The sequence below is a fragment of the Sphaeramia orbicularis genome, chromosome 5, assembly GCF_902148855.1.
Source record: "Sphaeramia orbicularis chromosome 5, fSphaOr1.1, whole genome shotgun sequence".
NCBI classification, from domain to species: domain Eukaryota; kingdom Metazoa; phylum Chordata; class Actinopteri; order Kurtiformes; family Apogonidae; genus Sphaeramia; species Sphaeramia orbicularis.
The window spans coordinates 27,210,062-27,224,139 of NC_043961.1; the positions used below are offsets into that span (position 1 = coordinate 27,210,062).

General features: G+C 37.3%; 2 protein-coding genes across 2 annotated transcripts; both read left to right on the top strand.

Annotated features, from left to right (window-relative positions):
* Nucleotides 1–552: 552 nt before the first annotated feature.
* LOC115419224 (translocon-associated protein subunit alpha-like) lies at nucleotides 553–6,604 on the top strand. The gene is made up of 9 exons (XM_030133874.1): nucleotides 553–709; nucleotides 2,468–2,580; nucleotides 2,837–2,930; nucleotides 3,024–3,151; nucleotides 3,281–3,415; nucleotides 3,824–3,900; nucleotides 4,935–5,013; nucleotides 5,480–5,573; nucleotides 5,763–6,604. Exons 1-9 carry the CDS (start codon nucleotides 640–642, stop codon nucleotides 5,825–5,827), a joined length of 855 nt encoding a protein of 284 aa, XP_029989734.1. The 5' UTR covers nucleotides 553–639; the 3' UTR covers nucleotides 5,828–6,604.
* Nucleotides 6,605–10,217: 3,613 nt separating this feature from the next.
* LOC115419227 (neuritin-like) lies at nucleotides 10,218–12,317 on the top strand. Its single transcript, XM_030133877.1, has 3 exons — nucleotides 10,218–10,488; nucleotides 11,188–11,341; nucleotides 12,063–12,317. Exons 1-3 carry the CDS (start codon nucleotides 10,437–10,439, stop codon nucleotides 12,295–12,297), a joined length of 441 nt encoding a protein of 146 aa, XP_029989737.1. The 5' UTR covers nucleotides 10,218–10,436; the 3' UTR covers nucleotides 12,298–12,317.
* Nucleotides 12,318–14,078: the final 1,761 nt, after the last annotated feature.

Below are 14,078 nucleotides of genomic sequence, written 5' to 3' on the forward strand. Positions count from 1 at the left end.
TGGTAGCACCAACTTTCGAGGCTTGATGAACCTCCATTGCTGCAGAACTGCTTTAAGTTGTTAACCCATTTCATGTTCGCTGAAAAAGGCCTTTTTGTATAATTCTGAAATGTACATGATTTTTCAGTTTTGTTTAACCTTACCTTTTTTTTTTTTTTTTTCTTTTTTTGACCTCTGGCAGTTCACCGCTTACCTTTGTACCATTTCTAGCTGTTCATTGGACTTGAACTGCTTGAATTTCAATACAAAACTGGAAAAACTGGGGTGTTCTAAAACTTTTGACCGGTGGTGTATGTCAGTGATTAACAGCAACATTGGTCAGTATGCTTTTTTTCATGTCAGTTATTCTAAGATACTCACACATATTCGTGCATATAATCTACTTCTATAAAACAAGCTCTTAAGTGTGACTGGCTGAACTCGGCTGAATGCCTGCTGTGTGTCAGCCTGTATTCTGCTCTTCCTCCACTATGTGACCGCCTGGAGCTCCACACACATGGGCCCTCCCCGTCCTTCCGTCCCTCCGTCCCCGGCAGGCGGCTCCAAACTCCCCTTATCCCGCCCCTTCCTCCTCGGCTCGGGTCCTCTCTGCTCCTGAATGCTGATGTGTTACTAACTTCACCTAACTTCTCCGAAAACATGTTCAGTTTGGGCTCTAAGTTCCTGCTGGTTTTCCTCCTGGCCTTCCCCTGCGGTTTAATATCCATAGGTGAGTTTGTTTTGACCTGTTTCTCATTCGTGGCTTTAACTTTGTGCTGTGTCTTAACCGTAACCGTTAAAAGTTATCACAGCCTAAAAACACATTGACGTGGCATAGTTCCACAGACACAAACAGGCAGAAAGTCACTCCAAGTTCATTTTACGTAGTATTTTTGCTAAAACTAGCTTAAAAATTCAGTTGTATGTTAGCATACCGCTTTAAAAATGAATAGAAATGACCGAAAGCTTGTCTTAAATAAGCATAATAATAGCTCCTATAAGCGTTTTATACATCCAATCGAAGACAAATATCAGTAAATGACTTTTACTTTTTTTTTTTTTTTGATAACTACATGAAGTTCTTGGTGGTCTCTACAGTTAACGGCTCCGCTTCAGGGACACGTCACCATAGATAAGACTGTAACTTCATAAAAGTGCATAAAGTCGCATTTTCTGCAGCTTTCACTCACATTATTCTAACTTATATGATTTTAAATGTTTAGATATTGAAAATGCATGTGCATTTTGCAATTAAGAACCAGAATCACTTCATCTATCCAATTATTGTCCTCATTCTCTTTCTTTTTGAACCCATTTTACAGAGTACATTTATTCCAAATTAACCAACATCATTGAAATTACAAATAAGACCATAGTTACTCATTTTGACCACACAAATTTTAAAATTTCATTTATGATCAATCTTTTTATTTTATTTGGGAAATTTGACTAAAGGGAAAGTTAGCAATCACCATTCACAACTTGTGCAAAAACTCATGCAAGTCCATTAAAGCGTGCTCTTTACTTGTTTTATTTTTGCTGTCAGTAGAACTGATTTGCTAAATATTCATTGCTGGCTCATGTGTGATTTTCCAGTTTTTGTTGTGATTCATTTTGGACTTTTTTCACAGTTTGTACAGATACCCAAGCCTTCACCAGACTGTGTGATATTAATTAACATATATACAGTGTTTATGTTTAATGTATATCATATCTATGATACTAATGAATATTTTTGATTCCTGACGATGATATTTTAGAGATGGATGTGAAGATATTTGCACCATAAGATATGATGGTGGCCAAAATTATCAGAACACCTGACAGATATGAAAATATTGACCCTGTTTGCCTCCAAAATATGGTTTAATTTCTTAATGTTCATGAAACATGCAAATGGTTGCTCTTAACATGAGAAATAGCAGACGAAGTGAGTCATACTGTTTTTATCCACTTTTAACTTTAATGTATATGTAATGAGAAGGATAGGCCTTGTACTTTCAACAAAATCACACAGCTGCATCACCATCAATTTAGCCATGATCAGACAAGAAATATAGCTTCTTCTGTGAAGGAAATGATTTTGTGTCTGTTAAATAGGCATAGCTTTATTTTTGGAAGGAAAAGGAGCTAAATCTCCTTATGATGGCTCTATTCTATGGTTTATAGAGCATAATGATGACTTGATAGATATTTCTTTTGTTTTTTGGACATTTTGATGGCCAATTACAAAAAAACAAATGAAACCCTTTAAATATGCCTTTTTTTTAATATATAATTTTGGCCATCCATGTATAAAACAAGGGAATTATAAGCAATATGAATATATAAGGCAACAATTGACCCATATTAAGTGCTGAGATCAATCATAAGGCTGAGAATATGTGGAGTAAATTAGCTGTCAAGATCAGAATAATCAAATTAATTCATGTGACAATAATGAGAATCTTCATTGATCTAATATTAAATGTGTATTTGACTCGTTCAGGCCACGTCTCTGCGGACTCCGACTCTGCTGAAGACACTGACCCAGATGTTGCAGTGGATGAAGAAGAAGATGATGAAGAAGTGCTCGTTGAGGAAGATCAAATGCAAACCTCGGTATGTTTTTGGGTTCACATGGCAGCATTATAAATTCCTTGAGGGACTGCTTTTAAGATGGTTTTAATCCTTAAATGCTTCGTGCAATATTTTTGTAAAACCCCTTAAATTTAAACTGAAAGTCCACACTTCAGTAACATGTTGAATGTTTCGTTTACAGTCCACTGTAGTGGTGTACAGAGAACAAATTACTACATTTATGTCACTGTCCAAATACTAACTATATTACACACTGTTATGCTGTGTTTATATTTAGGAGGGAGATGAAGATGATGACTCGGAAGCTACTGATAAAACATTAACATCTCACACCGATGCCGACACGACCATCATCTTTATGACAGGGGAAGGTTGGATATTTTATTTATTATTTTATCATTGGTACAAATCCCAGAGCTGTTTTATTGATATTTAATACTCCTTTGCATTCATCATAATTTTAGAGTTTCCTGCTAATGAAATCGTGAGGTTCCTGGTGGGTTTTACTAACAAGGGAAGTCAGGATTTCACTGTTCAGTCACTGGAGGCCTCCTTCCGTTACCCCCAAGACTTCCAGTTCTACATTCAGAATGTAAGCGCCAGCTCTACAACCACTATCTAACATTGTTGCATGTTTCAGTATCTGAAAGCAATTTAATTTTCTTTATAGATAAGTTAAAAAAATAGGCACAGTTGTTCAGTGAAGTGTGTGTTTTTGCAGTTCACAGCTTTGCCCCTGAACACTGTGGTGCAGCCCCAGGCCCAGGCCTCCTTTGAGTACTCCTTCATCCCAGCTCAGCTCATGGCTGGACGTCCATTCGGTCTGGTTATTCTGCTCAACTATCTTGACACTGAGGTGAGAATAATAATAATTTTAAAGTAGTAGGTCTGTTCTGGTGACTATTTAGAGGGTGAATGTAGTGACATCAATGGTGAGATCAACATCAGGAATACATATATATGTGTATCGGTGCTGCATGAATGCATTTATATGTGAAAAACCTATTGTCAGCAAAGCAGCTTGTCTTTATTGTCAAGGTAGCTTAATTTTTGTTCTTCTTTTTAGAAATGTTACAGAGTTTAATCTAATTCCTGTCACAATTTTCTGTCATCTGTGTTATTTTTCGTGTGATAATTTGTAAGGAGCAGTTCTTAAAACGTTTAGGAAAATCCTTGAAGGTTAAAGATACTTGTTGATCAAAAGTAAATGCTCTCTAATTTTTTATTATTCAGTTATTTTTTGATTTTTTTTTTTTTTTATCAGGGCAACAGCTTCCAGACAGCCATTTACAACCAGACTGTCACTATCACTGAGAAAGAAGAGGGACTGGATGGAGAGACGTAAGCAACTTTTCTATTGCACAAAATGCAATCCATGTCCTAATATCTGAAAATACATAATTACCTCTGCCAAGGAGGTTATGTTTTCATCAGGGTTTGTCTGTTTGTGTATCTGTTTGTATGTTTGTTTGTCTGTTAGCAAGATAACTCAAAAAGTTATGGATGGATTTTGATGAAATTTTCAGGAAATGTTGATACTGGCACAAGGAACAAATGATTAAATTTTGGTGGTGATCGGCGGGGGCTGATCTGCCTTGGCGGAGGTGCCCTCCGAGTGCTTTTCTAGTATTATAATATAATATTTCAGTGTAGTTTTGTTCAAGGAACAGTGCAACATCTAGTCACAGAATGAGTTATATAAATCTAAATAAAGTAAATAAAAGTACTGAGTCAAAATCACGTTTAAAAAGAACTATTAACTACTAAATGTACTTAATCCTAGTTATGCATCATTTTTAAAGCTATAAATAACATGTACATTTTAGTATACACCTAGTAGCAATTATTTTCCAAGCACCTGAAGGCTGCTGCATCTCTCTGATTCCCCAAACAACAGCAGTACATGTGAAAAGAGGTGTGAAACTAGCACAAATACATTAACTGTCAGCACAGTGCTGTTGATGCAACATGTCACCAACAAATTACTTATGCATCATATTTTTTACACTTTAAAATCTCAAGGCAGATCTGAAAATGCTGCAGTTCATTTCCACCTGAAGCACAGTTAATGGTGCATTTGCACTGATAATGTGCAAGGTTTCCTCCTGCAGCTGCTCATAAGGAGAACAGTGCTACTTACAATGGCATGTTCGTGCTGTAATAAAATCTGCATACATTATTTATTAAGTACAGTGCAGAATGAAGAAGGTCACAGGAATGTTCTCATGCCACCTGTGCAGCTGCTCAGGCAATAAAAAAGGGTTGATAGTTTTAAATATATAAATAATTAGTATGGTACAGTAAACATCTGTAACATAAGTTACCCTTTGCCCTTCGCTGATTGAATTAACAATTAATTTTGTTTTAATCTGCAGGATGTTCATGTATGTGTTCCTGGCTGGGCTGGTGGTCCTGATGCTGTTCGGGGTGTACCAGGTCCTGGAGTCCAGAACGGTATGTGTTTGTGTTAAGCTTAGCGTATTTTTACATTTGACTGAATTAGACTTCTTTAAACTGCACTGCAAAATGTATATACATCCTCCTGAGACCCAGCAATGCATTTGTGTCCTTTGTAGGGGACATGAGTTTCACAGCTTTACTTTAAAAAAAAAAAAAATGTTGTTCACTGCAAACAACATTCCATTAAAAAAATTATAATAATTAAAATGTATCTGAAAAAAACTTTGCATTGTGGTATTTCCTTTCAAGGCAATTATTTAAGGCAAAAACCCAAAACCTTTAGTTCCCTGGGTCTCGGGAGGATAAATTGTATTTAAAGTTTTATTAAATTACAATAACTTTACAAAGATAAATCACCTACCCATGCCTTATATTTGTTCCTTATTCACAACAGATAAAATTTGATTTACTTAAGATTAAAATACATTTAAAATGACTTGTATTTTTTTATGCTTTACAGAAAAAGAGGCTCCCTGTGAAAATAGAGAAAGGCACTGGTGGTATAAGTGATGTGGACATCAGCTGGATCCCTCAGGAGACTCTCAATGCCATGAGTATGTTCATTCTCACCCTCATGTGTCACAGCTAATAACAAAGTGACTCTTTTCCCGCATCCTGCTTCAATATCCATTTGTTTTCCGTTGTTTGAAATGTGGTCATTTGCTTGTATTACTGCTGCCATCCTTATTAATATTTCAAAACAAACAACTGATGTTTACATCTTGTCACATCCTGTTTTACAGACAAGGCATCGCCTAAAACATCTCCCCGGAAACGAACCAAGAGGGCAGCTGGAACAGATCAATAAACCTGTCCATTTCAATCCATCATCATACAGTCCGTCAGGCTTTCAAAGCTCGACTCATATCCACTGTAAGCTGATTACCATTTTTACAATGGAGCAGCATTTGTGGAATCCAATTTCCAGCCCTAGTAAAGTATTTAAGATGTTTGTGAGGATCTCAACTTGAGAGCATCCTGGACTCTACTGGTCTGATCTGGACATGACCATCATGACACTACAGAGCTGAACTACAGCTCACTTTTTAAAGGGATTCTTTTTTTTAATCGGTACGTTTGTGTGAAAGTTGACCAAGGACCAATAGTAACCTCATCTCTGCTCATGTGAGTGCTGTGAAGTCATAATAAACGCATTAGCAGTAAGTGTCGCTTTAAGGGAAGATATACTGTATAATGTGCATTAATAGGATAAAATAGATTTAATGACTTCAGAACATTCATATTTTATTTTTTGAATGAGATGAATCTCCTTGTCTTTCCTGTAAACACCACTGTGGGTTATGCATTTGCAGCGCCCAGCAAAACCTTCAACAAAATTAGACACAATTAAAAAGTTTTGGGTTTCAGCTCCAGTTTGATGGTATATTTTCATTACAGTGGGGCGATGGCAGCTGCAGCGACATCAAACTTTAAAACAGTGTTCTCTGGAGCTTTGACAAAACCTGTTTTCTCAGCTTACTATTGTAACAAGCATCAGAGCATTTTAGACTCTGTACTGGGTGTATGTGGTGCAGTCTAGCAGGTTGTATGCCTTCATTTGTAATAAAGATGAAATACAAGGGTGGACATGGAATATTTTGTCCGTTTTTTAATTTAGCGTAAATGACACCATGATAAGTAATATTCTGAGAGGTCTGGGGGTGTTTTGGTAGCTCCTCTTTTAAATTTAAAGAAAACTATGAACTATAAAACAATGGTAATTCAACAAATGGGGCCATTTATTTTAGATTTTCACACATTCTTTGAAACATTTATAGAACCTATATATTGTATACATGGGTGTTGTGTGTGTGTGTGTGTGTGTGTGTGTGTGTGTGGGGGGGGGGGGGGTTCCCCATCAGTATATCAGCCTCATGTATTTGTCCCCACAGTAACAACATGAAAGAAGACTGACTAAATATTAAAATCATACCCAATATTCATACTTTTCTGCTTATGCTTGACTAGAGTCAAATCCATCCAAAGTTAATTTCACAAACATCTTCAAGGTTTGGTGCAAAATTTGATGAGATGATAAGAAATATAGTGTTTAGTATTGTGATTTATTTTGCAAAAAAATACATAAGTAATACACATAGTTTATTAACACTTAAAGACCTAGAGGTATTTCTGTGATGACTTCCAAGTGAATTTTTCTCTACATTGTACCTTTCCCAAGTGACTTATTAGAACATCATCTGAATTTTGTGTTTTTCAGTCAAAATTTGGTATTTTCCCTACAGACCATGGTGTAAAGCTCAGTAATCTCAAAGGTTATATTTAAAAACAGAAAAATTTGACTTTTTCAGCAAAATATATCATTAAGTGAACCTAAAATCCAGCATCTACAACCACTGTCATTTGTCAAAACACATGGGTTTTACTGGTGAATTAATGTTGTAGAAGATGACAGTGTTTCCACTTTCACTGTGGAGCCTCTGAAAGTCCAAATGGCTCATATCTGATCACTATGAAAACCTGAGAAACTGCATTTTTACCTGAATTATTTAAAAGCATTGATAGGATTCGTGTTTCAACGGTTATTAAACATTTTAGATCAGTAAGGGCTTAAGCTGTTGAAGTTAACTGGTTCATGAAGTTGTGCAAATTTTGGGTACCAGTAAGACTGAATTTATCTTTTAGGTGTCAAGCTGTGGTACACTGGAGACCCATACTTCACAAATAAAAACATTACCACCATAAATAGATACAGAACTGGCACAAGTGACGCATAGAAATAGAGGAGAATGCAGGAAATATTTGACACTCCTGCAGGAAAACCTCTATACCCCTCAGAAGAAACATCCCCACAGTGTGCAAATAAAACCCACGCCCATGACTGTGCCCATCTCTCCTCAAAAAACTATACCTATACCATTCTTATATATTCCTCTAATACAGGGGTGTCAAACTCATTTTAGTTCAGGGGCCACATTTAGCTAAATTTGATCTGCAGTGGGCCGAACCAGTAAAATAATAACATAATAATCAGGGCCAGATTAACACTTCATTGTACCCTGGGCAACAATATTCAAGGGCCCCATCATCACAACCCCAGGATCCCTATAATCTGGCAAAATACAGAATAAGTTCCAGGAATATATGTAAATATACCCCATACTTCAATATCTAACTATCATCAAATGCATTTTGATGTACAAATGTGTAAATGCTCGTAGAACTACAAGTGCACCACTATAGCCTCTTGTCAAGGCCCCTCACTTGCATATGATGATATGAAAACAAAACACATTAGCATCAGTATAATCTAAAATTGATCCACTACATTAGAAAGAGAGGGAAGTGTCCTCCATTTTCACAAAAAATAAATAAGAAACCAGATATTTTCGTTATGCCCGAGCTACCCAGGCCCCTTCAGAGGTCGCGGGCCCCTGGGCAATTGCCCAGTTGCCCATATGGTTAATCCGGGCTTGATAATAATATATAAATAATGTCAACTCCAAACTTTCCTCTATGTTTAAGAGTGAAAAAAGTAAATTTAAATTATGAAAAGGTTTACATCTACAAACTATCCTTTCAGACAATGTGAAAAACATGAACAAACTGAAAAAAATAAGTATAATTTTAACAATATTCTGCCTCAGTTTATCATTTACACATGTACATTATAACTTACAGATCACAGTGGATCTACAAACACACAAAACATTTAGTATCAGGCAGAATATTGTTAAAATTGTACTTACACTCTCAAAAATAGAGGTACTAGCTTGTGCTTAAAAGGGTACAAATGCTTGTCGCTGGGGGTGTACTTTTTTTAGGGACATTTCTGTACCCTTTCGGAATGGTCCATTTTTGTACCTTAAGTACTTTACATAGAAAGAAAACTCTCATATAGTTGATAATGCCATGATGTTTAAAGTTTGAACTGGTGGCCTAACTGAGAAAAAAAAACAAAAACGGCATAGGCAAGCTATGACATCAAGACATGGAGGTGTGAATGAAAACTTGATAAAACAGAGATTATGGCAATAATCAGAGGTTCTGATAAGATAAATAAATTATTAGGCTATTATCATTGAGCTAATTGGGCTATTAAATTAAAACACAAATTATTATTAAATATAATATAGAGTAATTACAGTATGATACATAATAAATAATGCGCTAAGCCTAATGTTTTAACTACAGGGTGTCCCATAAGTCTCCATACATAGGAGACATAATACATTCCATACATATATGGTTCTAACATGTATTTCTTTATATTTCTTCTTTATAGTTCTTCAGCAGACATGCATTGAAATGTGTTCCCGACAAAATGCCAGTCATATAGAGCATATTATATCAATAAAAATGGTTTATGTCAAGAAACATTTATTTTTCCTGTGTATGGAGACTTATGGGACACCCTGTATAATTAGGCCTACTGTTCAGTTCTCCTAGCCTATAGCCTATTCTCATGGTCTACACACATTTTTGAATGCTGCAGGGTACGTTATAGTACAGATTTGTACTTTACATAACTTTGTACCCTTTTTCATAGTCTAAAGGTGCAGTTCTGGCCTCCTAAAGACCAATATTGTACTTTTGAGAGAACATTCTTAAAAAATGTACTTATAGGTACATAAACGTTCTGATCTTGTACCTCTATTTTTGAGTGTGTACTTCTCTTAAAACGTTTCAGGTTGTTCATATTTGTTCAGGTTATTCACATTTTTTTTTGCGAAATTATACTTTGTTTTAGTGTAAATACATGGAAATATATACATTTACTAAAAGAAAAAATTTGGAGTTGTCATTATTTATATGTTATTATGATAGTATTTTACCGATTTGACCCACTTGAGATTGAATGTGGAACCTGAACTAAAAGGATTGTTAATATTTTAGTGTAATTTTTGCATTTCACAAATTCATCCTGAGGGCCGGACTGGACCCTTTGGCGGGCCGGATTTAGCCCCCGGGCCGCATGTTTGACACCTGTGCTCTAATATAAAGTGAGTGTTTTTTTTTTCTTTTTTTTTTTTTTTTTTGTGCATAATTGTTAATTGCTCATATAACATAATAAACCACTAGAGATTCAACTGAAGTGTGTATGTGATGCACCGTCTGCTGCTTGCAGGATGGTTGCACGATGCCTCCTCCTCCTCGTGGGGTGCAGGAGGGTGGAGTGGGGGGGGGGGGGGTGTAGATGGAGGGCTGTCCGGTGCTGAGGGGGGAAGATGAGCTCAGCGCGCACCGGGGGGCAGGTAAACGTCAGCAGCAGTCGGCCGGAGCAGGAAAAGCCAGTACAGTACGCACCCTCCGACTGTTTATCACCGGCTCCATCACTGAGACGCACCGACACACATTAGTGATGGGCAGATAAGCGGATCCGTGTGACTCAGCGCCGCTCCTTTCCACATCCACGAGTGCCTCCCAGTGCCCTCCGGTTCGGCTGGAAATGGGATGATATGGGATTTTTTATGTCGACGAAGATCGGAGCTGTTCTTGCGTTTGCCTTGGGTAAGAGGTTCCTCTCACTTTGCAGAAAACTGTAATTCCTCACATTTTTTTTTTTTTTATCTCCTTGCATCACAGATCACTGCAAAGATTGTGTTCTTTATTCCTCTCCATCAGTGGTGCATGATGCTTGTTGGTGTTGCACGGTTTTATGAGACCGATGGCCAGCAGCTCCAAGTACCAACACCCACCGATGATAGATGGATGGATGCTGGGTGTCTATACTTAGGAGATGGGATGCAAAAGCTTTTACGACACGCAACGTTGAAAAGTAGAAACCAAGAAACTGATCCTCTTCTCGAATGCACTTCAGTGTTCTGTTTCAGTGTGATGCATCTGAGTTATCTTCTGCAGTTGCACTATTAAGAACATTTAAGCGTTTATGTGATTGCATTGGCTGCAAACAAGAGGATTGTTCTCATCATCCACAGGCATCACATCAGATAGGAGTGTAAAGTTAAAACCAAAGAATAAGACATGGAAATGCATGCATATGAAAGCACAAAATGAATGAAAAATGGAATTCATAATAACAGTTGCATGTTCTTGAAGGTAATTACAGCAGCGTTTCAGATGGGATGCATCACATGGTTTATCTTTCCAACTTGTGCATTTTTGTGAAATAGCAAAGCTGTATCATCACAGCCTGCAGACGTCATCCTATCTCATTTTTTATTCTGTCTTTTTTTTTTTTTTTTTCAGTGTTCCTGTCCATCTGTGTATCAGGAGAACCTACAGATGTGAGGTGTGAGAACGTTTACAAGGACTTTTCTGTGTGTGTCCTGGAGCTGGGGGAAAGTATGGACAACTATCAGGAGAATGTGACCAGTGAGAGGGGAGTGGCAGCAGTGTGCAGGTGACAGACACTGTTGTATGCATAAATACATCCACTTGTGTACATTTAACGCCTGTGTTCCTGTCATCTGATGTTTATATGATATAGAGTGTATAGATGGAGTTTTTGATGACAGGACAGGTGAGTGTACTTCCTGTCAGCGGAGGAAAAGAACAAAAAGACAACAAACCTAGACTGAAACGACTGCGTAATATAATTTTAAGTGTGTAACAGTGAATGATTGAGTGGAATATAGGCAATAATTGATGTATGAGTATGGAAACTTGTGTCAGAATACTGGAGAGAAAAAGAACAGATGCCATCATCTCGGAGGGAGCATACAGAAATGAATGGAGCTGAGACACTGAGCCATTGTACTAAATAATTTATGACTTTGCTGCAGCAGTAATGAAATTCCAGGACGTTTTTTTTGTCATTGTTACTGCACGTACTCTAAAACTCCAGCACAGTTTATTGAAGACAAAGATTTACACATGAGCCTTCTACTGAAAATTGCTTCCAATATCATCTGTGATATTGTTTCACTCTCAGATGCGGTTGCCATGGTAATTAAAGCTCAGTTTGACTTCCTTGAAGCCACCATCTCCATCTGACTGATAGATTGTTGGCAAGGAAATGAACCTACGATACACTAGTGCATGTGAGCATGACAGAGCTGCACAGGAGTTGGGCTGAAACTGCAGAAACATGCGTTGATCTAATGATCCTTTGTTTGCCACAGCCACTGGGAAGCGTTCCACACATGTGCCCTCACTGCGCTGTCTGACTGTCAGGAGGAAGTCAGCTCCATCTGGGAGACTCTGAGGCAGGACTCCAGGAAGATCCGCTTCCAGGGAAGTCTGTTCGACCTGTGCAGCCCCAGCTCTTCTCCTAGAATAAGGTCGAGTCTCGCTGCTCTTACCCTGCCGCTGATAGGCCTGCTGATCATGACTGGGCCTCAGGGGTGTTCTGTATAGGTCAGGAATGAGGTGGGTGGGGGTGAGGAGATGGGAGGGGGGGGGGGGGGGGGGCTTCACATTCCCCAGCTTTCAGTCCTCCTGAGCACAGTTATAACTTAAAGCCAAGGATTTAGGAGTGACGAATGTTTTAATAAGGATTATTCTGACACAGAGCCACAGATGTCTGATGCAAGTCGATCAATATTTGCTGTGATGAATAATGTTTGAAATCCCTTCAAACATTTGAGCATTTGATCTCCCCTCATGTCGAAAAGCTGACAGAGTTGCTGAGAAAACTGCCTTTCTGCCGACTTACGAATTCAGGTGGACTTAAGCACATATTTGCAGTATTCTGGGGATTTTGGAAGTGTGAAACACTTGTGGCTCTGGGTAAGAAGGGGTGGACACAATTTTATTAATTTCTGTAAAAAATACATTTGTTCCAATGCAACAGCTCTGCAATAATGAATGCCCTTGCAACGCTTTACATTTGTGGAAACGTATCTTTCAACTGTAAAACTCTGAAGTCATTTTTATTTGTGGAGTTGTACTGGTACTGATTTTCAGTATATTCAGAGTTCCTGTTATTGTGTCCACCCCCATACAATGTATTATATTGTTTTGTTTCAACTGGTTAAGACCTAAAGTGTTTGTTAGACACCAAATCCCTAATTTTAATCTCCAGCGAGTTTATACACCCATCCAAGCCATCAAAATGTAATTAAATGTCACATAAAAAGTTAAATATTTAAAGGAGCACTTCAGCATTTAGAGTCAGAAGTATAACACTGCAGTGGTGTCATGCTCAGTCAAACTGGGGCAAATACTGTCTAAATTTTGGATTTTTAAGATATTTTATTGACATTATTTATTATTTTATTTTGTTAGAATCATTATATTGTCTATTAACCCTATGCTGTTGGTTTCTTCCAATGCTGCCACACAGTTAAACCCAGTTAGAGTCTGTGCATTTGTTCACTGGGTGAGTACAGATTAACAGTATGCTCCTAAAGTGGTTAGTGGAGCATCAACACCCCCCCCCTCAAACATTTGAAAATGACACGTGTTTAGTATATATATATGTACATTTGAGAGAAGTTGGCATAATTTGTTTTTTAAGACCAGTGACAAATGTGAGCTAAAATTAGTAGCCGTTGTTTTGGGTTTTTTTTTTATCTTTCTGACTGATTGTCATAACTTGTGATATTACACTGTTTCCCATAAAGTTGGATTAATTTAGTTTTCAGACACATTCCTGTTTTAATTCGTATTAATACACATCAGTAATCACCTTTGACTAGGTTCCAGTCACACTTTTTTTCCCCTTTTTTTTCTCATTCCAGTTACACTTCATCTATCAAAAATAAATCATGCTGTCACAATCATTATATGAGAAAAGGTAAAAAAAAAAAAAAATTCCAACTTTATGGATAACGGTGTATAGCATATAAAGGAAAGCTGTGTTAATAGTTACAGCATCAATGACAACGAGAGGTCACTAACACGTTTTATAGCTAAAACACTGAGTTCAGTCTAATATTTGCAAGATATGATATTGGGGAAAAAAAAGTCCACTATTTTTAATAAAACAACTACATGTTTCCATAATCATGACTCATATTTTTGGTACATTTATGGCAACAAGATGTTTTTCCTTCATGGAAATGTGTGCATATTTAACTGAAATATTAGAACCCTTCATTTCAGTCTAAAGGGATGATGATGATGATCAATGGCAGTTAAGATTTAACATATAGTGAAAGTAAAGAGCATCGATAATAATAACAATGTGAATTCAT